We start from the raw sequence: 23,544 nt of genomic DNA, 5'->3' as shown, positions 1-23,544 counted from the left end.
TGTCAGCCCCACACCAAACGGTCACTGCAAGAATGCCCCAACTACAGGGTAAGATTGTTTTGAGTTATACACTGCCTGGCCAAAAAAAAAGTCACCACCTGGATTTAACTAACCAAAGAGGTACGAGCCTCCTATTGGATAATTACTGCATGGGTGATTATCTTTCAGCTGGCAACAAGTTATTTAACCCCAACTAATGCAATGAGTAGCTTCTCATTTCTTAAACAACCATGTTGAAAGACACATCCCGTAGTTGTGGAAAAGATGTTAGTCTGTTTGAGAAGGGTCAAATCATTGGCATGCATCAAGCAGAGAAAACATCTGAGGAGACTGAAGAAACTACTGAAATTGGGTTAAGAACTGTCCAAAAAAAATCCTGATTGATCGTGATCGGCGATCACTTAAACGTTTGGTGAAATCAAATCGAAGAAAAACAACAGTAGAACTGAGGGCTATGTTTAATAGTGAAAGTAAGAGCATTTCCACACGTACAATGTGAAGGGAACTCAAGGGATTGGGACTGAACAGCTGTGTAGCCTTAAGAAAACCACTAGTCAGTGAGGCTAACTGGAAAAAAAGGCTTCAGTTTGCTGTTGATCATAAAGATTGGACTCTGGAGCAATGGAAGAAGGTCATGTGGTCTGATGAGTCCAGATTTACCCCTGTTCCAGAGTGATGGGGGCATCAGGGTAAGAAGAGAGGCAGATGAAGTGATGCACCCATCTTGCCTAATGCCTACTGTACAAGCCTGTCGGGGGCAGTGCTATGATCTGGGGTTGCTGCAGTTGCTCAAGTCTAGGTTCAGCAACATTATGTGTCCAAAGAATGAGGTCAGCTGACTACCTGAATATACTGAATGACCAGGTTATTCTATCAATTGATTTTTTCTTCCCTGATGTTCACGGGCATATTCCAAGATGACAATGCCAGGATTCATGGGGCTCAAATTGTGAAAGAGTGGTTCATGGAGCATGAGACATCATTTTCACAAATGGATTGGCCACCACAGAGTCCAGACCTTAACCTCACTGAGAAGTTTTGGGATGTGCTGGAGAAGGCTTTGCTCCAGTGGTCAGACTCTCCATCATCGATACAAGATCTTGGTGATAAATGAATGCAACACTGGATGGAAATAAATCTTGTGACATTGCAGAAGCTTATCGAATCCATGCCATAGCGAATGCGGGTTGTAATCAAAGCTGAAGGCGAAATATTAGAGCGTGTGACCTTGTTTTTGGTGGCGACTTTTTTTTGTCCAGGCAGTGTATCTCCATGTAAAAAAAAAAATCCTATATCTTGCGTCATGTAAATCATAAATGAACACTTCCGATCCTTGTCTCTGTCTCCCTTCACAACCCGTTCTTTCTTCAGATGGTCAACAAGAAGTGATCAGAGAGCTGTCAGCCCTGCGTAGGTATCTGAGGAAAGCGCAGAAACAACTGGAGGTTCAACTAGGCCAGACAGGACCACAAGAGACTCAATACGCTCCCCCCATCAGGTATAACAGTCAGATACTGCTGAACACATAAGGGACAGCAGGTTTAACATCCAAAGAATTAATGGGATTTGATATTTTTTCCTGGCCTAGAAATAGTCATTCAGAGAAACTATAATTACTCAGTTCACCCCTAGGTGTGTTAAAGCGAAAACCACAATAAGAATTCTGTCTTGTTAAATCACAAATTTGATTTGCTGTTCTTATCTAAGTGGGCTTTCGTGCTCTCCAAGCTAATGAAAATGACCCAGGTCATAATCTCCATTCTGATTTGTTTCGGAAACTCTACTGCAATAGTGTAACAATATGATCGCCACAGGAAGATTTTCTTTAAATTAGTCGTCAGCTGCAGTGTAGAATCAAATAAGGATTCACTACCTTGCCATCTTTTCTTGATCACAAGCTGCTTACGATAGCAAAGCAAACACAGACCAGGTGTTATTGCTCGAAAGCAACACTGAATTCATTCCTTTTGAAACTCCGTGTAGGACAGTGTAGCAAGTAGGTGTTACAGTCGCTGTGCACACCAGGAAAGCATCTGGCTCAGTGACCTACTGGCACATTTTCATAGAGACATCTGTGTGTTATTTGAGGTAGCTGCTTTGTTTAAGATGGGGTTTTCCTCCTTTTCTCACACAGAAGACGACCCAGAGCAGATGCATTTGAATCTGTGCGCAAGGAATCTGTCCAGTCGTCACCCAAGAGTCCTTTCCCAGCTGTTAATAAGCAAAATGTCAGGGAGTTCACCCAGCTTAAATACAGAGGTAATGGAAGACACCACACTGAGAGAAAGAAATATCCAATACTCACTTAGCTTACTCTGTTTCTGCAGACTCCTCTCCGCTTTACTCTAAGCTGACCCATGTTGAGGCAGTCATTGAGGATTGTCTTGGTCACGGTGTTGATGCAAGGATGAGAGATCTTAAACCAGCTGGGTGATGCCCAACGGTTTAGGCTTTCGAGAGCCTTATCAGTCATCTGTCTCCCTCTAGCCATACTGAAATTTTAATCTCATTAGGTCATGGGAGGCGTCCATCAGTGACAGACTGAGAATGCAATGCAAGGGACCAAGGAAATGGCTTTGGATGCGTTCCCAGACTGATTTAATGCTGCAGTCTGAAGGACACACATAGCTGCAGGTTGTAAAGCCGACAAAATCAGATGACGAAATCACCAAACCATTTACCATAAACCTGCATAAACATCACAAATGTATGCAAAACATACATCTAAAGACTGCATCAGATCCATTCTCTATGGTCAAACCCTGATAGGATGCAGAAGGACGGATGTAACCAGGCTGTGAACATGCTGACTCACTGCCAAGCTGCACAGTTTGAGTGGAGGAAGAAGGAGACTGTGCACCCTGGCTTTGCTCTCTGGCTGTTATTGTGCTATCAAGTGAAGAAAGCCACATGATTGCAACAGAATCGCAGATACGCGACAATACCTCATGAGATAAACCTTGCCTTTGTTTGTCAGACACAGCCTCTCGTGAGGAGGTCCAAGCCATGTACCCTGACCCTCCCACTGACGCACAAAGCCTGGACATCCAACAGCAGGCACTTCTACGCGAACAACAGCGCAAATTGAGGCTCCTGAATAGACAGGGAGACCACGGTCAGTGAGTAGCCACACACCAGTTTCTCCTCAAACTGTTGCGCTCTTCAACTCCTTGTTCTGTCTTCCTTTTTCAGATGTTTTCAACAAACAGTTTGGCCATTATTATCCTGTAAGTGGTGACTACATTATCACATTGTACACTTTTGGATGGACAAGTCAGATTAATATGGCTCATTCTTCTTAATTGCTGACATTTACTGGTGTGTTCCTGCGTTTGTGCCTCCTCTCAGAGGAAGAAACCTGGGTCCTTCATCCACAGAGACTCCACACTGCCATCTGAGACCGTTTTTCTTGGTAAGCCTGGCTGAACATAGTCTGTTTGGGAAGACTTCACCTGTTCCTCTTTTCTTTTCCTTTTTATGTTTACATAATCAGGAGCATGGGATTTTTCTACCTTTCAAGGCATCAGATGTTTTCCATAAAGGTGACATGGTTTAGGAGGTCGGCTACATACACCCTAACAATACCCCAGCCTGCATGCCAAGCCAATTTAACTCTTTGTCTCGGTGCCAGTCTGACTGTGGCATGTACCAGCTCGTGTGTGTGCCCACGCCAGCTGCAGGGTGGTGATAGCACAGTGCCAGACACTGGGAATAGGGGCAGCAGGGACATTGTTAAGAAGCCTGATGCGGAAAAGAAGGCTCAAACATGTTTCTGTATCTTCTGAATGGACTTTTCCCTGTATGTATGAACTAATTTCTGTCTGTGAAACCATTACTGTGAAATAACTCCTAGGCTTTGTCAGATATGTACAGTATTGATGCACATGAAGAGCAGGGTCTTCAGCAGAGATCCCCTCAGCCCACAGCAGAACCCCGGGAGAGAACAGCCACACGGAGGAGACGTAACTGTGATGTACGGTGCCGATTGGTTAATAGATTCTCTGCTCGCTACAGATTTAAATGATCTCTGTCACTTAAGCACTCATTCTCTTTATATTTTTCATAGGAGGTGGCTGATTCTGTGGATCAGAGGGGACGTGACAATCCTCCAGATAACCAGTCTCTGCAGTCAGCCAGCAGTCTGAATGCAAAATCTAAAACCAGGCCTTGCAACCAGCACCACCTTATGAGAGATTCTTTCTTTGATGATCAAAACAGCACATCAGGTGAGGAGAAATAATCCGCATGCTGATAAAACAAAGGTATAGCCAGTTATGTGACAGGCCACTAAAAGAGTTGCTTTTCTTTTGCGCTATTAACTAGCGTCTTAAGACACTTAAAAAAATTGTAATCACACAAGAAATTAAACCCAAACTAAAACTAAAAAAATCTGAAGAAATGTGTGATGGATAAGCCCCTGTGCTCTCCAGAAGAGCTGTCTGGTGATGAATTGGATGTCTCGTCTCTGCGTTCTGCCCTGGGGAGGCGTGTCTCCGTGGAGACCGTTGCCACAGAGCCCTGGCTGCGGCCTGGAACGTCAGACGCTGTAAAACACCATAGAGAGAAGCCAAACAGCAGGACGGACGCTCCACCCTGGATGACACACCGCATTGCGTAGCGCCCATTAGCTGTTCTCTTCTTTTGTGTAGACGCAGGTGATGTGCACTAAAACGAAGCAAGGTTTTGTTTTTGCAAGTAAAAACATTAATAACCAGCTCAACTGACTTTGGTGACTCTCTTTGCCGTACAGAATTAATTGATTACATTAAAAATCTGTAAGGTGCATTGCATTTCTGTGAATGTACCACAAATGTGTATATATATGTTACTGTAGTTATAAACTGGGGAGATTTTTTAATATAATAAAACAACTTTTGTATTATCTTGGCTGATTAATGTAAAAGATAACAGCTAGCAGTTACTGTAAGTCAGTGATTCAGCATTTCAAATCAACCAAGTTCAAAAACTTTATTGACCTAGAACCTGATTAGAATGCCAGATGATGTATCGTACAGAAAGTTGTACATAATCTTTTGCAACATAGAAAACTTTACATTGCTGCATCATATACATTTTGTTTTCTACATCCATGAGCAGGAATGCATCCCATTCACACTTGAAGCACAGCTAACATTTGTCATTTTCTCTATACATCACTTTCCCCCAAATCAAAGAAAAAACAAAAACATTAAATATATTATTAATTTTTGATTTTGTACACAAGTGAAAACTAAACTCACGTGAAATCAAAACAAAAACAAAAACAGACTAGTGACTCTAAAGCAGCTAGCATCAGTTTGCTCTCTTGTCTTCCAGTTCCAGAAGCCCAGTTATCGCCTATCTCCGTTAAAAACCTAAGAACATATAAAATGGAATAATTTAACCCTTCACTTTCCACGGTGCTGTTTAATTACAAATCGTACTGTGTGGGACAATCTGCAGGAGGGTGGTACGGTCAAATAAATTATCACAAAAGTAAAATCTCCAGTGCATTCAAAAAAGAGATCAAGTGCAGCAAATCCAGAGAAGGAAAAACAATAAAGAAAAATAAATGAAATCTAGTGTTATAAGATTATATTACATAGCGGCAGATCTGTACAACTAGTTTCATCCAAGAGGCTATCAATACTAATGTTAGCCATCTGTGGCGCAGACAGCAAGAGCATTACTATCAGTGTGTGACCAATGCCACATTTCATAGTTGCTGAATATGTCTTTTTGCATGTTGCTGGAACCATTCATTCATTACTTTTTTAAATATACAGTAAGAAGCACACATTTTTTTTGAAACATATTCCTTCTGAGGAGATCAAAGATATGGGTAACTGTCAGTTGTTTATCAGTAGTTTTATCCAGTAGAGGCACCGCTACACCTGGTACAAGACTGTTTTTATCGAGATCGCAAGTATTCCGTCTGGGCTGTTTTTGTGTCGGTGTTTGTGTGTTGACAGGGTTAAGGGTGCGGGTGGGTGATAACAGACAGCCGATTGATAATCGGCCATTTAAGTCAAGTGTTTGGCTTAAAACACAAGGAGGGCCCTGAGGCGGCAAAGAGTCACAGCGCAGTCGCACGGATCTGCGGCGGAGGCCCCCTCAGCTTTGTGTTCCAGGCTGTTTGTGGTGCAGCATCACTGGGCCTCGTCCCCGGCCTCCTCCCCCACCTCTGTGTCTGTCTCTGGCTCAGCGTGTGCCTTCTGGGGCTCTGGTTCAGGCTCAGGCAGCTGTGCGATGTGGAACACGAGGCCGATGCGCAGGTAAAACTTTCTTAGAACGGCTCGGAGCTCGGGGATCAGGTCGAACTGCATGATCTCACACAGGAGAGGGTAGTATCTGGACGCATGGGCCTTGAACTATAAGTGGAGGCAGAGAGAGAGAGAGAGAGAGAGAGAGAGAGAGAGGATGAGACAAAGACTAAGAGATATATGTGTTTGTGCTATACCAGAGTGCATAGGGTCGTCTTGGCTCTTACCCTTTCATCACTGATCTTCAGCACCTTGGTGAGGAAGAGCAGCAGCAGGTTGGTCCAGGCCTCTCTGTGGCTCTCTGAGGTCAAAGCCAAGAAGTACGCCACAGCCTCGCTGCACACACTGACCAGAAAAAAAAACAACAACACTTCAGAGAGAGAATATTAAACAGAGAAAACCTGGAAATGATAAAAGCAAACAGTAAAAAAACTGCGGCTGGCTTCAATGTGTGGCGAGACGTGCTAGAGCGAGACAGCATCTGCTTCTCTGCCTCACTCGCCACGTGAGAAACGGCCGGGACGAGGACGATGAAGCTAGTATTTGCTCGGTGGCTGCTAATTAAAGCCACCGGCCGAGGCCATTACGAAAACAATTAAGACATTTCTCTCCACAGTTCGAGCTCGAGGACGACTGACGCTCTGACCTTTAGATCTCTGACCCCGCGGCCCTCTTCTGACATCAGCTCCATCTGTTAACCATTCACCCCCTTCCTCCTCTTCCTCCTCCACTCCACACTTACAGCTCCCTCTGGCCTGTGTCCCCTTATCTCTCTCTCCTAAATCTGTTGTAGACGCATGCGCTAATGAAACCCTCGTGTGTGTTGCATGCCCTCTGGTAAACAGGGATGTGCTTGGGTGTAATTTAGGAAGCTCCAGAAATTTGGCTTGAATTGCTTCTGGATGTGACGTTTTCAGAAAGAGGGAGGGGACACAAAGTGACACATCTCAGGGAATTTCTCACACATGCAGGCACTACCTTCATCCATTCTCATCTTCTCTCTAATTATGAATGCAACCAGATGAGACAGGCGACGATTCCGCTTTATCTGGGTAACATCATTAATATGAAGAGCCCCATCAATACATGGGGTGATGGCTTGGCGAGGCGCTGAATAATGACAGCAGTGTGACTATTGCTTTTGGATCTATACATCACACGGCATCTGTTTGCCAAAACTGACAGACTAGTTTAAGGAGGTCTTAGGCTTGATCTCATTCTCACAAATCCTCCTCAACTCAGAGAACATACTGTGTGCATACGACAGACTCACGCACACAAAGACCAGGGGTCAAAATAACCAATAGCTCTCACTTAATATTGCACAGATGCATTGGCAAACACGCCACTGATCTGGTGCCAGCTGATTCAGCACAAATTACTGTAAAAGGAGCTTCAAAGGTCTGGATCATTTTCAATAACTGTCCTCAAGACTCTCGGCATTATTAAAATCATTCACTTGTTCTCTTTTTCCTCAGGATGTGAAAGAGATAAAACTAACAAGAAACTGGAACACGGAACTCTAAAAATCATAAACAGAGGCCCATGCACACATCTAATTAAATTCCTAAACCATTTTTTATTCAAGCGGAGTTTCAACAAAAGGACGTCTTTTAGATTTAGATAGGCTTTAAATGTATTCATTGTGTCACCAAAAACACCAAATGCCACACAGTAGAGTACACTGCTGTGCACAAATGAATAAATCTATTGTTCCAGCTGTCACTAAACATATGTGCCATAAAAGTAAAGCAGCAATTTACTTCATAAAAAATGATGTGGGATTGTGAAGATATGACGACGGCATCATTAGTGGGTTGAAAATGAGAACAACAAAGGCAATTCGAAAGCTCTGCTTTGCTTTGCTTGCTGATGTGGTGGTGGGGGAACAATGACTGCTTAGACAGTTCAGCAGTTGCAGTGGTAATGCTCTCAGTCGGTGGTACGGTGCGTTGAGTTTGTGTTTCTTACTTGAGCAGCCGTCTCTGGACCTCCTCCCAGGCGTCCTGGCGGCTCTCGTCCATGTACATACGAAACAGAATGCGCAGCCCACATGCCAGGCTGCTGGTCTCCTGCTTCAACAGGTTGGGCTTCGACTTTCCTTTAAACCCTTGAACACACACACACGTAGACATGTAAAGCTGAGCAAACCTTCAACTGCACCGAAGAAGCACAAAAGCTCCTACAAATGCAGCAACAAACATGCAGAGAGTGGTTTCTCTTCCTACCTGCTTTCCACAGTAAGGTTCTTTGTTCGTTGTTGGAGTTGAAAGCCTTGGCAAAGCAGTGAGACTCCAGCAGGCAGTCCAGCAGCTTAAACAGCTGCTCGGAGGTCAGGTAGCGATACATGCCCTGGTTCTGGGTCTCCACTGGGACATCTGCTGCACACACAGCGTCCCGCTACGAAGAGACAAAATAATTATCACTTACTTAAATACACACATATACACATATATATATATATCTATATATAACATTAAAAACAACAACAACAACACATATTAATGTTCAGTATAATCAGTGAACCTCAGCTGTTTGTACCTGAGCAGCAGCAAAGTTCTCAGCATCCTCCTTCTTACTGGTGGCAGGAAAGAACACAATGTTATCAATGGTCTGGATCAGCTCCAGCTGCACCACACACTTGATCAGCAAAGCGGAGAATAAACGCTGCTCCTGGACCTCTGTGGAACAAACAGGTAAAACATCTATCAGAGAGACAGAAACACTAACCGCGTCATTGTCTGCACACAGTAAAGAGACAGGCTTACTCGTCGGGGTCCTGCTCCTGGAGCCGTCCTCCAGCACGCCTGAGGCCGAGCTGTACTGGCTCTGCCGGCGGTTCTCCACAGCCAGCCTGTCAGCACTGCTGATGGAGTGCTGGTCATCAGAGCGGGACTGAATATCCACGGACTTCTGGGAAATTGAGTCCTGGGATCAAAGGACAATAAAATGACACATTCCTTCATTCATTTTCTGTAACCGCTTGCCCTGTGGGATAAGGCTGGAGCCTATCCCAGCTGTCACACAATCAGTTACATAAGATAAATACTTTCTTTTGAAATCCTCAATAGACAAAAAAATACAATTGATCAAATACAAATCAAATGGAAATGACTGCATGTCCTCACCAGCTGTTTGTCTGACAGGCTCTGTGTTGTCATGTGTTCTCCCTCCATACCTGCTGGTCTCCATGTTAGCAGCCTTAGAAACAGGACAGATGATTATTCAATAAAACCCATTCATTCTCATTAAGAGAGACAAACGGCTTCCAACCACCACGCAACAATATTACCTGAGATAACGACAAGGTTTTCATTTAAGCCTGTTTATTATTTCCACTTATGAATGTGTTCCGTTTGTGTGTCAAAGGATCAGATTACAAAATGAACGTACGGCGAGTTAATTGTGGCAACGATAGCCAGAGATAATTTTATTTCATTTTATCTGCATCTTTCATTTAGAAACTAATAGGGTTTATCCCTCCGAGTCCTTATTTGTATCTAAATCGAGAATCGGGGTTTCGCCTTCGAAGAGGAGACAGTGTGATATGGAGGGGAGCGGCTTACGCATGGGGGATAGTGGTCTTGAAGATGTCCAGCATGCAGTTACACGTCTTGTCCCAGATCTCTGGAGAGAACTTCTCTCCGTTCAAGATGACCACGTTCTCTAGACAGTTGGTGCCTGAACGGGCAAGCTGCTCATTATCTATAGAGACGAAGAGGAGGAGGAGGAGGAGGGAGAGACAAGAGAAGGGTGTATTAGAATGTAGGAGCATCAATATGTGCATTCTGCTGAGACTCCTTCTCATCTCTTCTTCTATTAACAGACCCAAAACACTAAAACAGTTACTGTATTGATCGCTAAACGTCTTTTATACACCGATAGAACTGTACTGATGCAGCGTATAAAAGCTTGAGGCCTGCCTACTGCCGGTAACTGTCCTGTTGCCTGTTATTGTTGAGGCCTCCCAAACTTCTCCTTTTCTTCTTCCACTACCCTAGCAATTAACTGCACACATTTAACAACGAGACAGCAGCTGGAGCTGATCCAGGTGCGCACTGACCTTGCTGCACACACCAGTACAGTTGAGCCAGGATGTCATCCAACAGAACGGCGCTGAGGGACTCAAAGTACTGGGTGAAGACGTCACAGATGGCGTAAAGTGCGTGGTTGCAGGTGGTGGTCATCCACTCCGCTTTCTGGGTAGGGAGGGGGGCGCAACGCAACCAATATGTCAACATGAAAAGCGAGACTGTGTTTTGACATTTGAGGGTGCGAAGCAGCCGATGAAAGACTCGTCTCATACCTCGGTCTGTTGCTCAGGCAGCTTCATGTTGTCAAAGATCCTGAAGACGATTCGGAAAAGGTCTTGCCACCAGTGTTTTTCAAAGGTGTGCCCGTAGGTCTTCATCACTTCAAACATCACCGTTAGGCCCCTGGGAAATACACACACACACATTTGTCATTCATGATGCTACAGCTGAGGTGTTTTCAACAATGGTAAAGCATTCAATCTCGTACCTCCCTTTAAAGCAGCAATCTCAAAAACTGTCAATTATGTAACAAAATGGTGACTGAAAGTGTCATCAAGGTTTTGCAATATTTATATATTTGCATTTTTAAGAACTGTGCGTCTGTGGAGACACACGTAAAAATGGCGGATTTAGTTACTGCTAATGTAACCTCCAGAAACAGGTGTCTAGGTACGAATGCAGAATGCGCTAATGGGACATTTCCTACTGCTGCAATGTCCCGTTTAAAGTATTTGGGAATTCATCAAGATGCGTTCTTGTCTGTATTTCAAAAATGTCCTCAGATGTTGTCCAGCTAGCTACTGTTCCAATTCAACGTATGCCTCTGACCAAGTACAGTCCATGTACCAGGATGTGTTCTTGCCCAGCCTGTTTTATTGAGGACGCAGCAGTAAATAACTGATGTACACGTGGGACAGCTCGGTATCCCAGAATGCATTTTGCAGATGTCATCAAGTCCTCCAGAGTCGACCCACTAAATACAGAAAGTCCAAAGTTTGTGTACTTTGCATTCATAAACGCCTTCGACTGACACAAACACAACTTTTATTATGAAGTAGTCACAGGAAATGCAAAGTGTTCTGCTTTGGGAACGTAGCACTTTATCGTTCTACATAAACGAGCCTACAAAACAAGACGGATGTTTTTTGACAGCGGATCTGTTTGAAATATTTCAGGGAGCGATAGAAAGCGAGGAAGCAGCCAGAGCGAGCCGTTAGATGAGGAGCTGAAGGCGACAGGCTGCATACCTCAACTTCTCAGTGAGGTAAACAACTCCTCTCACGGATTCGTGGTGTGTGCATAAAATCAGACGTGTGTTGCTCACAGAACGCTGGGGAAAGGCGAATTGTTGCTTCTTTACTAAAACGAGAGAATTATGCTCCCACCAGTGCGGGCAAATCAAACAGGACTGCCACTTTACCTTGCAAGCATTGAATGTGTGGCGAGACTTTACAGAACCTGTACTTACAGTGTCTTTAATGCTGCATTTGAATCAGTCATTTGCTTTTAGAATTCATACTTTAATGGTTCCCACCCACTCTGCTGTGAAATAGCAGGCCGAAGGTGAACCCCGCCTACCTGGTCCTGACATCCAATTTACACCTGTTGATGATGCAGGAGAGCTCGAAGAGTATGGGGAACCAACCCCGCACCCACACGCGGTCCTCAGGCGCTACATTCATGTCATCACTGGTGTAGTCTTTGAACGCCTGCCAGAGAAAAAACAGCCACGTTCACCACTCGACTACTTCTGCCTCGGGAGAGAGTTCACCCTCCTACACATGCAGGGCACATTTCCATACATACAGCACCTGCTTGTCACACGCATCGTAAATACTACGCTGTAAATGTGTGACGTTGAGGATGAGAAAATGATTTTCAGAGAGTGCATTCTGAAAATGTAGCAGATAATGTCAGAAGGTAATACTACTACTGCATTTAATCAACCAGCTTATAACGGAAGCACAACATGCTGCCTTTAGATGTCAGAAACAATTACTTTTATATTTAGCATTTATAATATGTTAATCAAAAGAATCTTTGTTTGATAAAAGGTATACAACCCCATTTATCCATCTTTCCCCCCATTTGTGTCCTGACGCACAGTTAAGTCCATGCATTTTACTTAACTGGACATGTTCATGCACCTGGCACCTTACAGTAAGAAATCAAAGAGTTCAGTCAAAATCTGAGGCCTGATACTGACCTGTGGCCTCTCGGAGACGTATTTGGCGCAGTGTCGGATGAGCCGGATGGCTTCCATGCTGGTGTCTGGGAAAGAGGCGTTGCAGGCAAACTCTGACAAACACTTAACGGCGTCCTGGAAGGAGTCGATAGTCGCCGCAAAGTGCTTTTCAAATACATTCGCTGGGAGACGGAGATGAAGGCGGAGAGACAGAGGTGAGGTGGAAGGGAAGAAGAACAAGAACAAGAGGAGCGAGATGGTGAGATCAAATTCATTATCTGCAGGCCATGAGACAGGTTTACAAATTAAAAGAGGACTTACTGACGATGTGGCCGGTGGTCTGGAAGGCCAGCTCTACGATGCTCTCATCCTGGTCAGAGGCAGCCAAGTGGAAGACGGAGAAGATGTTCTTCCATCCTGAACGGATGTTTGCCGCCTGGGAGTTAACCATCTGGGCTATGCAGCGCACTACCATGTCTCTAATAGTAGGAGATCTGAAATATGTGGAGTAAGAAGAGGAGGGCAGTGAATGAAAAGAGTTGAGGAAGAAGAAAGAAGTAGCGAAGAGGAGTCAAAGGCAGAGCAGACAATGAGAAAGCAAAAGTAAGAGGAAAAAAATATGTGAGGGAAGAATTAAGGAGCAAAAAAAAAAAAATCAATCAGTTATAAAGCAGATTAATATTTTTATGGATGTCAAGTAGCTTTAAAGGCTCTGGTCCCATTTTCAGTCTGAATGATTATTGCAGCACTGGCTAGCGTTGGCACGGCATTTTTTTAAAATTAATTTATTTTGTTTTACAGCAACTGTTGCCATAGTGAAGAGCATTCCTAATTGCTCAGTAGTTATGAATGAGAGAAAAGCTCTGCCTCCATTTACCGTTACACACACACACTCAAACAAATACACACCAACACAGAGGAAGGCAGCATGAGTGAGTCTAATGGACACACTGCGCTGCGGGGTTTACGTGGCTGCTTGCCATCGCCTCTCTGCTGAGGCTCTCAGCCTGTTCGCTGTGTGTGTGGGTGGGTTTATACTTACACTGCTACTCCCATTTCATATCAATGAAAAGTGTGCTGCAGTGAACGAGCTCGCCTTTTCGACGCGTTTTACGCAATTCCAACGGCAATATCTACAGGAGTGACACCCACTTATCGCCATTTTAGATTCCATTCAAGACAGATTTGGACCCAACTAGGAAAAAATAATGATTTCACTGGGAGGGTAATGCAAAGAGACTGAAACGGGCCAGCTGAAATGTTGCTGCTCGTCACCGAGGGAAAAACCAAACAATATGCTTGCTCACTGCTACAGGGAGGAAGAAGGAGACAGGGAGACGGGGAGAAATAAAGGAGCGGTAGAGGCATAGAGCTGCTGGAGGTTAAAGAGAGGATTGAGACTGTAACTTAATCGTGTCTGCAGGCATATGAGAAACGTCCCAGGAAAAAACACACACAATACAGATCTGGTCTCTGCAAGCACAGCCCTTCTGATTAACATAAGAGTGGTAACATAAGCACTCGCTCACACATCAAACAGATCCGCTTCGTTACCTGTTCTTTTTCATGATATGTTCGAAAGGCCTCAGAAAGTCCTTCTGGAACCTGAAGTTAGCCAGCTCTCCCTTCTCCAAGAACTTCATGGACAGCTGCCTGAGAGAATCCACCGCAAAAATGGCCACGTCTTCGTTGGTATTGCAGCCGACCTGGACAGACACGCGGCACATTTCGCAATTATTATCATTTCTAAGCTACATTTGAACACTTTTCTTAAATTCAGCACATCAGAGTAGCTATCCAAGAGCAAACGGTTTCTTTTAGTACTGCTCGGAACAGAAAAACCTGTCTGTACGTACAGTGAAAAAACTGTTCACCGTCCAGAAGGTAAACAAACACGCCTTAGAATAACATTCAAACAAGATAAACGACTACGTGGAGAGTAGATTTTACACAGACCAAATCCGGTTTGCAGCTGTACAGTCACACAGTTAGTGAGAGATGCATCTCAATATCGAAATGTGTTTTTCTGGCAACAACTTGAGTTTATTAGTGACTATAAGAATAAAAGCAATCCTGGATACTTTGGGAAGTGACAAGTTTCCTATGTCTCTTACCAGCTGATCATCAACAACTAAATACAGATCATGAATTCAAAAGTATTCCGACCATCACCCACCTTGTTAAAGTGGTCCCCGATAACCTCCCAGATCCTGGACCACTGCAGCCTGATGCGACCCATGTTGTAATAGGAGATCTCAACTATTTTTTGCAGGCTGAACATACGTGGGTGTGTGGGCGAGGCCAGCTCATCCATGGACACGGCGCACAGCCAGCGCACAAAATCAACTAACAAACGCACAGGAGAGGTCAGAAGTGAGCAAAGAACGGTGCTTTGTACGGGGAACGTGACTCACGGAAATCAAATCAAATAGCTCGAATGTAGACGTCCTTGGTGCAGTAAGAATAACGCACTGAGAAGCTGGATTGCCTAGACTCACCTATTGCATTGCCATCCAGTCTGGTAGAACCTGTGAATATCCTAAAGCAGAAAAACACATGAAAACAATGATGGAATATTTATATTTGCAGCTTTAGAGACCAAAAAAAATAACCAATTAGGACTTTATTCAAGTTCTGTACCTGTCCACAGCCACCACCACACTCTGAGAGCTGGTCTCTCCAATGGACTCTTGAATGCTGGCGATCTGCTTACGGTCCACCGTCCCTCCAACTACAAAGCAAAGCACAGAGAATTCAGACACTGAAAGCACAAACTCTTCTTTTAAATTTGAGAGGTGAATATATTTTCTGTCTGATTTACTAAAAGTGCAGCTCAAGTAAAATAAAACAAGGCCGTGACATTGGATTTCCTGTGCACGGTGCTTCTAAATGCTCCTGCTGACCTAGGCCCAGGTACTCGTCGTTGCTCTGCTCCTTCGTGCTTGTGATGAAGCCCTCCTTGCCCCGCACCGTCCCTGAGATGTAGCGCGCCTTGACCCCCGTCCCGATCAGCTGAGCCAGCTCCAACTGACTAATGCACTTCATGATCTGAGAAGGGGCACAACGGTGGGATATTTAGGGAAGCACGCAGAAAGAGCTGAACACAGCAAGAATGGAAAAGGAGATGGAGGAGAGGAGTGTATAAGGATAAATGCATCAATAAAACAGGCCAGGATTTAAATAACAGCACTGCTGTAGCGGTCTGCCTGGCAAAAAAGCCACTGCTAGCTGTGAAAAGTAATAATGTAAGGAGGCTGTCTTAAAAATATAAATATATACACATCCCACATGATTTTGAGGGCTGTTGTGGCTCACAGCTTGAAACGGGAGAGGGTGGAAGAATGAAAAACAAGGGATGATATAAGAGAGGAGGAAAGAGGGGGAGGAAGAGTGAAATTCAGTTTTAAAGGAGATAAGAGGAGCAGACCTCATGCCAGGAGTTGCCCAGGTAGTTGCCGTCCGTGTGGGCCACAGTGATGAGGGTCTTGATGGTGTCAATGTTCTTCTGCTTCATTTCTGCAATGCCAGAGCTGGCTGTCAGCAGGGTGAACCTCGCCAGGGCTTGCACGTACGCATCCCTCTCCAGCTGTTACAGAGACAAAGTAGCGAGACACAGAGTCAGAACACCGCCGGGTAAGAGACACAGCTACACACCGATCCTCCGGTTCAGACCGCAGCACCTGTATGGAGAAGATGCACGCTATCCTGATGGCACAGCGGATCCCTTCGAGGCACAGTGAGGCCACTTCAGTGTCGTCGCAGTCCTGAAGGCCCACGCTGAAAGCAGCCAGGAAGGGCGTCCACGCCAGCTGAGGAGCAAAAACAACAAGTGTTGGGTTTGCGTGCAGCTGCGGGGGAACAGCGCGTAGAGCAGGTGGGCGTCTGCCGGCGTTACCTTGAACATGGGCCTGACGTGCTCCAGATGGGTGGCGCTGGTGAAGGGAGCCTGGACGTGACTGACGGCCTCCATCAGAGCTTTGGCCGTCTTGGCCATCTGCTCCATCTCCACATTGTACAGCAGACGCCTCTGCTTCTCACTGGCCACACCTGAGCGAGAACCAACACCAGACGGTTGCACGAAACAGCCCAAACAAGCAAAACGCCGCAGCTTTTCATCTAACGAGCTGTGTAAAGTGTCAAAAGGAAGCTTAACCATCGAGAGACAAAATGTTTAAAAAAATAAGCCTCTTCACGCCTGTTGAAATCATAAGCGGCTCATTTGAGTGTTTCTCATAGAAGAATTGATGGCAATAGCTGTAAGCCTCATCCAGAACCATTACAGCAAAGAAGATAAACGGCTCTGGGTAATTTCTAAAATCACACTCTTTATTGCAGCTTTGAAAAATGCCACAGCAGCAAGACTCACTGTGCTTGTTGGATTTCATGGTGAGCTCCTTTGTTTCCTTCATAGCGATCTTCTTCCCCGCAATCTCGTCGTAGATGGCTGAGAGATATTCCTCAGGCAGGTCTTTGCTGTCATTGATGCCTCGGTTCATCTTGATGTATTGCTCTTTTGTCATTTTATTCTTTACCTTTTGCAGATAACAACACAGATAGTCAGGAGCTACTTATGCAGTCTCTGTGATTAACTCTGCACTCATGTCAAGGCTGTCAAAACATTCCCATAGGCTGCTGCCTCGTCGAGGTGGAGTGCTTACCTGTGGACTGTGAAGGTCTGTCGTCAGCATAATGATGGAGTAGGCAAGGACGTACGCAGTGTCAGCGCTGGCAAAGAGGGTTTGCCTGGAAGATTGAAAGGAAAAGGAGGGCAGATTAATTTACCGGTGTGATGTAAACTGGCCGCAGAGAATCAAATCGTTTCCCTGGCCAGCACATTCTCACCCCTGATTGCATTCGAGATATCTCGCGGCAAATTTCTCCATGAGGCGGTCAATCTTCTGGGCCTCCCCGGGAAGACGAAAGCCCTCCAGGAAAATCCGTAGTGCAGAGACGAAGTCCTTGCCCTGAAAGTCCATTTGATCCACGTAGGCGTACATCACTTCTTTATTGAAGCGGTCATTATCTCCGAGGAACTCTCCCACTTGAGTCTAAGAGAGCATGAGAAAAAAAACAGAGTCCAACCTTAACACACTGCTATCCACAACACGAATTAGAGCAAGAGAGTCTAAAGTGCCGTTTGTAACTCGTTTATGTGTCACGTTTGGTTCGATTCAGACATCGACATTTATCTCATCATAAGAAGGAAAAGCAGAGGAAAAGCAATTTCAGCACAGCAACACAATTATCGGAAAATCTTACTACATCCCACCTCTGTAGGTTCTAACAGATTATCTAGTCAGTGTGGATTCGATGAATTATCATCACACACACATTTATCCACGCTCTTTGCTGCTGTGACGCCACTGCAACTAAGGGCCCTTGTTTCTAACCAGATGTTATGAATGATCTCTAAAGCTGATTGCCGCTGTGAACAGGGGTTCTCGAGGCTGTTTAATCAAGGCAGAGTGCGCTCCTCATTTAAGTTCACACCAACACAGTGTATGGGTAAAGTCTTTGGGTGGTTGTTAAGTGCTTGCCGGATGATATTTTGTAATTATTTGGCTTCTATTTGGCTCCTATTTGGCTGAAAGAGCAGAGTTTGTCGAGCTGGACTGGCTACACGTTTGGCTGCCAAGCATTCACTGGTTGCCAGGGGCCATTTTATTTAGGACTCCAAATCAAACACCACAAAAGAGATATACTGCAGTTGAGTAAGCTGCCTATTGTTCTGGACCTCTGCATGAGGAAGGATCATGGGATCAGTGCACCTGATCTGAGATTAGCTGTGTGGTTTGTGCATCCTCAGGTTGACATGCCAACAACCTGTAACAAAATATACAGACCAGGCATAACATTATGACCTCCTAATATTGTCCCTTGTGCCTCCAAAACAGTTGTGACTCATCAGAGAATGGACACGTGCCTTCTGAGGGTGTCCTATGGTGTCTGGCAGTGGAATGTTATCAGTGTGGGTCCTATGGGTTGAGGGGAGAGGCCTCTGTGGATCATCCCATAGATACTTGATCAGTTTTAGATCTAGTCAATTTGAAGGCCAGGTCAACAAATTGCGCTGTTTTTCATGTTTTTTGAGTTGTGTCAGGCTGCATGCTACTGGGGATGGCTGCTGCCATCAAGGAGTGTCATTGCTATGGGGTGGGGGTGCCTGGTCTGGTCTAAGTGGGTGGTACATGTCTAAGTAACATCCACATGAATGCCAGGTCCAAAAGTTTCCCAGCAGAACATTGGATTGTATTGTACATGATGGTTAATGTAATTTACTCTTCCTGACAGTGGTTTTAATGTTGTGGCTGATAGCTATATGTGGTAATATCGTGATGTGAGCCATATAGCAGCTCTGTGATTTTGAAAAGCCTTGAATATGATGAACAAGAACAGAACGCCTCATTACCGAATCAAGCCTCTCTTCTTGGTGCAAAAACTGAGCAAGGTCCTCCGGGGTCGTACCCAGCATGCCTTGCTCTTGAAGGTACTGTATTCCTCTCTTTGGTTTCTTGTTGAACCTATGTAAAATTCGAGACAAAAAAAAAAAAAACTATTGTAGGTGACGCAAAATCACAATAACAACAGCGTAGATTGATTCATTTACGTTCTCGTAGCAACACTTACAGGTCGATGCCCTGCTCGATGATCTCCTTTTGCTGTTTGAGGACCTCGAACTGCTCAGGGTTGTCGGTACCTGACATCTGTGTGCTGTAGCTTCCAATGCCGGATGAGGCTGTGGAGTCCAGTGAGTTAATGCTCCCATAGCGGTTTATGGTCTCCGGGGCCTTGGTCTCTGTGCTCTCCTGCTCCAATGGTTTCTCTTGGCCTAGGGAGCAAAAAAATAAATAAATAAAAACACCAGATAACCAGAAGGAGGAATGATAGATGGGTAGAAATAAGCCAAGTGTTCTGTAGTTACTCTTAGGAGCAACACCCCGAAACCCTCATAAAGGTGAGGGTCTTTAATTGAAACTCTGGCACAAACAGCCCAGAGGCTTAAAATATGAGCTAACTTGGAGCTACTGACTGTGGGAGAGAAACTTTAGTAATTTAAAAAGGAAACTGCAACACAGGGCTAAATGACCCCGAGGTCTTCTTAATGATTGTTGTTGGCAGGAGAGGGGGGAGAACACAGGCATCACACACATGCGCACACGGCCTAATAAATTCCAGAAACAATCATTTATTCTCACAGACACACAGAGCAGGTGCAAGGCAGGGCTGCAGAGGAGGATAATATAAAAGGCGGGTTATCTAAAAAGCTCCAGGCAGGCGTAGGGGAAGCAGCCAGAGCTCTGAGGCCAAGAGAGGTGTTTTTGTAAGCAAACTCTGGGATCTGCCGCTGTTACTGGAGCGAGTCCACCCTGTAACCCTGCGCTACAGCGAGGCGTCTGATTACCCATCGGAAACTCTTTAAAACATTCAGGACGGTGTCGCGGTAATGTGAGCTGGCAGTGTGCTTCCAGTACTCAGACTTACAGAGCAGAGTGGAAAAGGTGGAGGAATACAGATGGGCAGGGAGGAGGAGGAGGAGGGGGAGGAGGGGAAAATGAATATAACAGTCCCATAAGATCAACAAGCAGGATTTAGTGTTCACAAAAAAAAAAAAGTTGCTATCATTAGTTTAAGTAAATGCAAACAAGGTTTTGGTTACAACCTAAGTAATAAAATGCAACACTAGTACAAAACCGTCTAAAGCTACAGACGCGACAGGCTTAAAACGAGCAGTTTTCATCACAACACATTCTAGCAAACACTCCAAACTGTTCAACTTTTACCTGCTCTTGCTTTGATCCAGAAAGGGGAGGAAACGACAGAAGAATGGATGTAATATATTTCGCTGTAACACTAGTATGCACTTGACAATTCAATGATTTGTAACCACAAGTCATATTGAGAAGCCATTGTGTGAAGGAGAAAATAGTTTTCGTCTAAAAAACCCCAAGCAGCCAAGAGGTCAGATTTAACAAAATTCAAATACTAACCTATGAGCTGCTGCGGGACTACTAATGAGCTGTCATAGGTTTTGGCAGAATCAAATCCCTGTGAGTGAACACAGCTGCTTCTGCTGCTTAGCCTTGACAGCTTGAGCCAGAGGTTAGCCTGTGGATAGTTCCAGGGGCTTCTGGGATATCTTTCCAGTCTTTTTCCGCAAAGTTGCACTTTTTGAGCTCCTCCTTGGGCAAACAACAGAAATCCTCCAGTGTGCAGAAGACCCAGGGGCCAGTCCCACACACAGGATGTGCTCTGCATGTCATGAATGGGCGTTTCGTTACAGCTCGGCCTAAGGTATCCCTCTTTTTTAAATTATATTTTTTTTAAGCACTAAACCGCCTGGATTAGCCCGTCTGCGCTGGCCTCTGGGCATGTTATCTCGCCGCCTCGTCTGGCTGGAGCTGAGCTGATGAACGCTCTCTTTCCTTCTTGGAGTAGTAGCTTCTCTAATGAATGCCAACTGTCAATTCTACAACTGATTGGAGCCTGGCTGATGGATACGAAGCTTTATCACAAACACCAGTTAACCTCAGTGATGAACTGCTGCCAAGACCAGACTGTATAGGGAAAGAGTACTTTTAACCTTGACTGTCTCACACTATATAAATTCAATCCCCAACAGACTATTAAGGAGAAGCAACTCTCTGGATTTTTATGAGCACAGTAACTAAGCATTAAACTGCACACACCTGAATAATTCCAGTAGGTATCGCCTTCATTTACACTAAAGATGTACATTAAAACTTCTGAAAAGGCCAGTTACACCAGAGGACTGTGTCTCGATTCTTATGCAGAATATAGTGCGTATAGTTTCCTCAGAGTTCGATTCACCTTGGACTGATGGGACAAGTAGCTCAACATTAAATGTTTACTCTGTGCGCAGTTAGTCGCTCTTGGTTTAACCCCAACTAAAAGACAAACACCAACTCTGACACCGATGAGTTTACAGAACAAACATTTGATCAGTGAGAAGAATTAGAATGAGGAGAACCCATCATTTCCCTGTGTCATGTATTCAGATCGGGCCTGCCAGGTGGTTTTGATAAATTGCATCAGCGTCTCACCGAGGCTGGTCTGGGAATTGGGGTTGACGTATTGATCCTTACTCCATTCCACCATACACTTCAGGATGGACACTAGACATTCAAGGCCTTTCTTTCTTAGGGTCAGCTCCTAGAGGGGGGTAAGAAAGGAAACTGTAAAAAAAAAAAAAAAAAACTAACAGAATAAATACTGCAACCTCAGTAGGGCAGTATGAAATGTTTGAGGGGGGGGGAAAGTAAAATAATAATAAAAAAAAAACCTGTAGTGGTGTTGTGCCAAGCTCATGACCTCCACGTCCCTGGGCAATTTTCGAGAGGTCGTTGACCAACCGTTCAAATATGTTAGCAGCATTCAAGTCACAATCGTAGTTCACGTAGATGTCCACCACACTCTGGGCATCTGAAACAGACAGATGGAGTCAGGATACATGAATTAAAACTGGCTGCTTTTACAAAGGTATATTGGTCAAAGGTATATTTCAGCAATTACGATGTGATCAAATAGAGGATTCACGAAAACAGAGGCACAAACCTGCACATATTCTAGTGAGGGTTTGTATGACCATCCACTTGTGGTCGTAGGAGCTCGTGGACGTCTCGAGAATGTACAGGAAGATCTCTTTGAAGAACACCTGCAGAGAGGGGCCACGGGACAGCGTGAGCCACGCAAGAGGAGAGGCAGAAACACCACAAGCTGCCAGCGTAATCCCCCCCCCAAAAAAAACAAAAAACCTGTAATTCTCCGGGAGCCCGCATGATTTCCCTTGAGTCGACACAACAAATATAGCAGCGGGGAGGGAGGTCATGTGTTAGGAGCCTGGTACCAGCTCAGACAGAAGAACAAACTGTAGGCAACAGGAACCTTATAACAGTGTGACTCAACTGAGGTGGAACACTGTTACAGCAGAAAAGCCCCATATATCATTTGTGTCAAGACGCCTGCTGCGCTCAGAAATAGTGTCAGTATCAAAACACACTGTATGTGGTGTTCAGCAGGGAGAAAATAGATGTTGTACAACTATGTAATATAAACTTAGATTGTTGTGAAAGAGAAGTACATCCAAGAAAAAAGTCTGTGATAAAAGCAGGCTGTGATTATGTGTCGCTATTAATACATTTGTCCTCACTTTCCTACTTTATTTGTTAATTTCCTGTTTCCAATTTCCAGACTGTCAGCTGCCAGAGAAGGTGTGAAACTGTCTCTGTGTTTCCACCACGAAACGGTGAGTGGAGACATAAATATAGCTACTACACTCAGCCAACTAGTTCATCAGGTTTTGCCTGTATATCGGAATAAAAATAAAGCTGAAAAAAATTGCAAGACAAAGTCAGTAAAGGCCTGTAAATATTTAATTTCGTGTTTTATGCGTGCGGCTGGCAGCAGAGAAAGCGGCACATTCTCACACCAAAACCGCACGTTTCGCGGCAGGTTAACAAAAGCAAACGCGTTACCTCGATCTGCATCTTGAGGTGCGTCTTGAAGTGGGACAGCAGGGTGAGGAAAATGGAGAGGGAGAGTTCAAAGACCTCAGGCACGGAGGAGACTCCATTCTTGGACAGGGCCACGCACAGGTATTGCTTGATGGCGTTTATGAACATCTCGTTGGTCTTGAAAATGGGCCCGGCGTTCTGCAGGATGGACAGCAGCAGCTGGAGGGACAAGACCTTCGACCGCAGCTCGTGGGATCTGAAGCAGGGAGAGAACGGGAAGAAGTTCAGAGCACTGGTGTAAAATGTGATGATGTGAAGTTCAGAAGAACACCACCATGCCTGTATTTTTCAGAAGGGAAGGAGTTGATAAAGTGAACCAGCCACCTGCTTATGAATGATTTGATTAACATTTCAGTCACGCAACAGATTCAGCCATGGAACGGAAAGGAGTCTCACTTAAAACCAAGCATGTCGAAGTGAGATTATCTCTCCTTCAAGCGGAGTTCAACCATAAAGTAAATGTAATGCACAGTGAGACCACATCAAGCCGTGTCTCAGCGTTAGAAAGTTAAAACCTTCAGCAGCCTTCAAAGAAATGCACGGGCAACTCA

At 44.8% G+C, this 23,544-nt stretch overlaps 2 protein-coding genes across 5 annotated transcripts in view; one reads left to right on the top strand and one right to left on the bottom strand.

Moving 5' to 3' along the window:
- The window catches only part of cspp1a (centrosome and spindle pole associated protein 1a), a 10,825-nt gene extending 6,172 nt beyond the window's left edge, over nucleotides 1-4,653 (top strand). The window contains exons 18-26 of the mRNA XM_084566674.1: nucleotides 7-48; nucleotides 1,372-1,498; nucleotides 2,135-2,259; nucleotides 2,978-3,115; nucleotides 3,193-3,227; nucleotides 3,349-3,412; nucleotides 3,864-3,988; nucleotides 4,067-4,226; nucleotides 4,431-4,653. Of these exons, the coding sequence (XP_084422800.1) occupies nucleotides 7-48; nucleotides 1,372-1,498; nucleotides 2,135-2,259; nucleotides 2,978-3,115; nucleotides 3,193-3,227; nucleotides 3,349-3,412; nucleotides 3,864-3,988; nucleotides 4,067-4,226; nucleotides 4,431-4,618 (1,004 nt within the window). The 3' untranslated portion in view covers nucleotides 4,619-4,653. The remainder of the gene's footprint in view (nucleotides 1-6; nucleotides 49-1,371; nucleotides 1,499-2,134; nucleotides 2,260-2,977; nucleotides 3,116-3,192; nucleotides 3,228-3,348; nucleotides 3,413-3,863; nucleotides 3,989-4,066; nucleotides 4,227-4,430) is intronic.
- A 301-nt stretch (nucleotides 4,654-4,954) lies between these two features.
- The window catches only part of arfgef1 (ADP-ribosylation factor guanine nucleotide-exchange factor 1 (brefeldin A-inhibited)), a 50,445-nt gene continuing 31,855 nt past the window's right edge, over nucleotides 4,955-23,544 (bottom strand). For 3 of the 4 annotated variants that reach the window (XM_084566431.1, XM_084566432.1, XM_084566434.1), the window contains 30 exons: nucleotides 22,955-23,189; nucleotides 22,035-22,134; nucleotides 21,763-21,902; nucleotides 21,524-21,632; nucleotides 19,089-19,290; nucleotides 18,871-18,982; nucleotides 17,304-17,509; nucleotides 17,120-17,204; nucleotides 16,828-16,993; nucleotides 16,357-16,508; nucleotides 16,142-16,270; nucleotides 15,889-16,047; nucleotides 15,365-15,509; nucleotides 15,102-15,192; nucleotides 14,960-15,000; nucleotides 14,638-14,807; nucleotides 14,016-14,167; nucleotides 12,783-12,955; nucleotides 12,483-12,643; nucleotides 11,855-11,985; nucleotides 10,549-10,678; nucleotides 10,306-10,441; nucleotides 9,809-9,947; nucleotides 9,371-9,443; nucleotides 9,011-9,170; nucleotides 8,784-8,923; nucleotides 8,471-8,642; nucleotides 8,214-8,352; nucleotides 6,470-6,587; nucleotides 4,955-6,350 (listed from right to left, as the gene is read on the bottom strand). In XM_084566431.1, the coding sequence (XP_084422557.1) occupies nucleotides 6,129-6,350; nucleotides 6,470-6,587; nucleotides 8,214-8,352; nucleotides 8,471-8,642; nucleotides 8,784-8,923; nucleotides 9,011-9,170; nucleotides 9,371-9,443; nucleotides 9,809-9,947; nucleotides 10,306-10,441; nucleotides 10,549-10,678; nucleotides 11,855-11,985; nucleotides 12,483-12,643; nucleotides 12,783-12,955; nucleotides 14,016-14,167; nucleotides 14,638-14,807; nucleotides 14,960-15,000; nucleotides 15,102-15,192; nucleotides 15,365-15,509; nucleotides 15,889-16,047; nucleotides 16,142-16,270; nucleotides 16,357-16,508; nucleotides 16,828-16,993; nucleotides 17,120-17,204; nucleotides 17,304-17,509; nucleotides 18,871-18,982; nucleotides 19,089-19,290; nucleotides 21,524-21,632; nucleotides 21,763-21,902; nucleotides 22,035-22,134; nucleotides 22,955-23,189 (4,288 nt within the window). In that variant the 3' untranslated portion in view covers nucleotides 4,955-6,128. The remainder of the gene's footprint in view (nucleotides 6,351-6,469; nucleotides 6,588-8,213; nucleotides 8,353-8,470; nucleotides 8,643-8,783; nucleotides 8,924-9,010; nucleotides 9,171-9,370; nucleotides 9,444-9,808; nucleotides 9,948-10,305; nucleotides 10,442-10,548; nucleotides 10,679-11,854; nucleotides 11,986-12,482; nucleotides 12,644-12,782; nucleotides 12,956-14,015; nucleotides 14,168-14,637; nucleotides 14,808-14,959; nucleotides 15,001-15,101; nucleotides 15,193-15,364; nucleotides 15,510-15,888; nucleotides 16,048-16,141; nucleotides 16,271-16,356; nucleotides 16,509-16,827; nucleotides 16,994-17,119; nucleotides 17,205-17,303; nucleotides 17,510-18,870; nucleotides 18,983-19,088; nucleotides 19,291-21,523; nucleotides 21,633-21,762; nucleotides 21,903-22,034; nucleotides 22,135-22,954; nucleotides 23,190-23,544) is intronic. The other variant, XM_084566433.1, reaches the window with a different exon arrangement.

The sequence above is a fragment of the Chelon labrosus genome (genome assembly GCF_963514085.1).
Source record: "Chelon labrosus genome assembly, chromosome: 18".
Lineage (NCBI taxonomy): Eukaryota > Metazoa > Chordata > Actinopteri > Mugiliformes > Mugilidae > Chelon > Chelon labrosus.
Note: the sequence above shows the minus strand (reverse complement) of the source record. Positions and strands in the feature narration are given on the sequence as shown.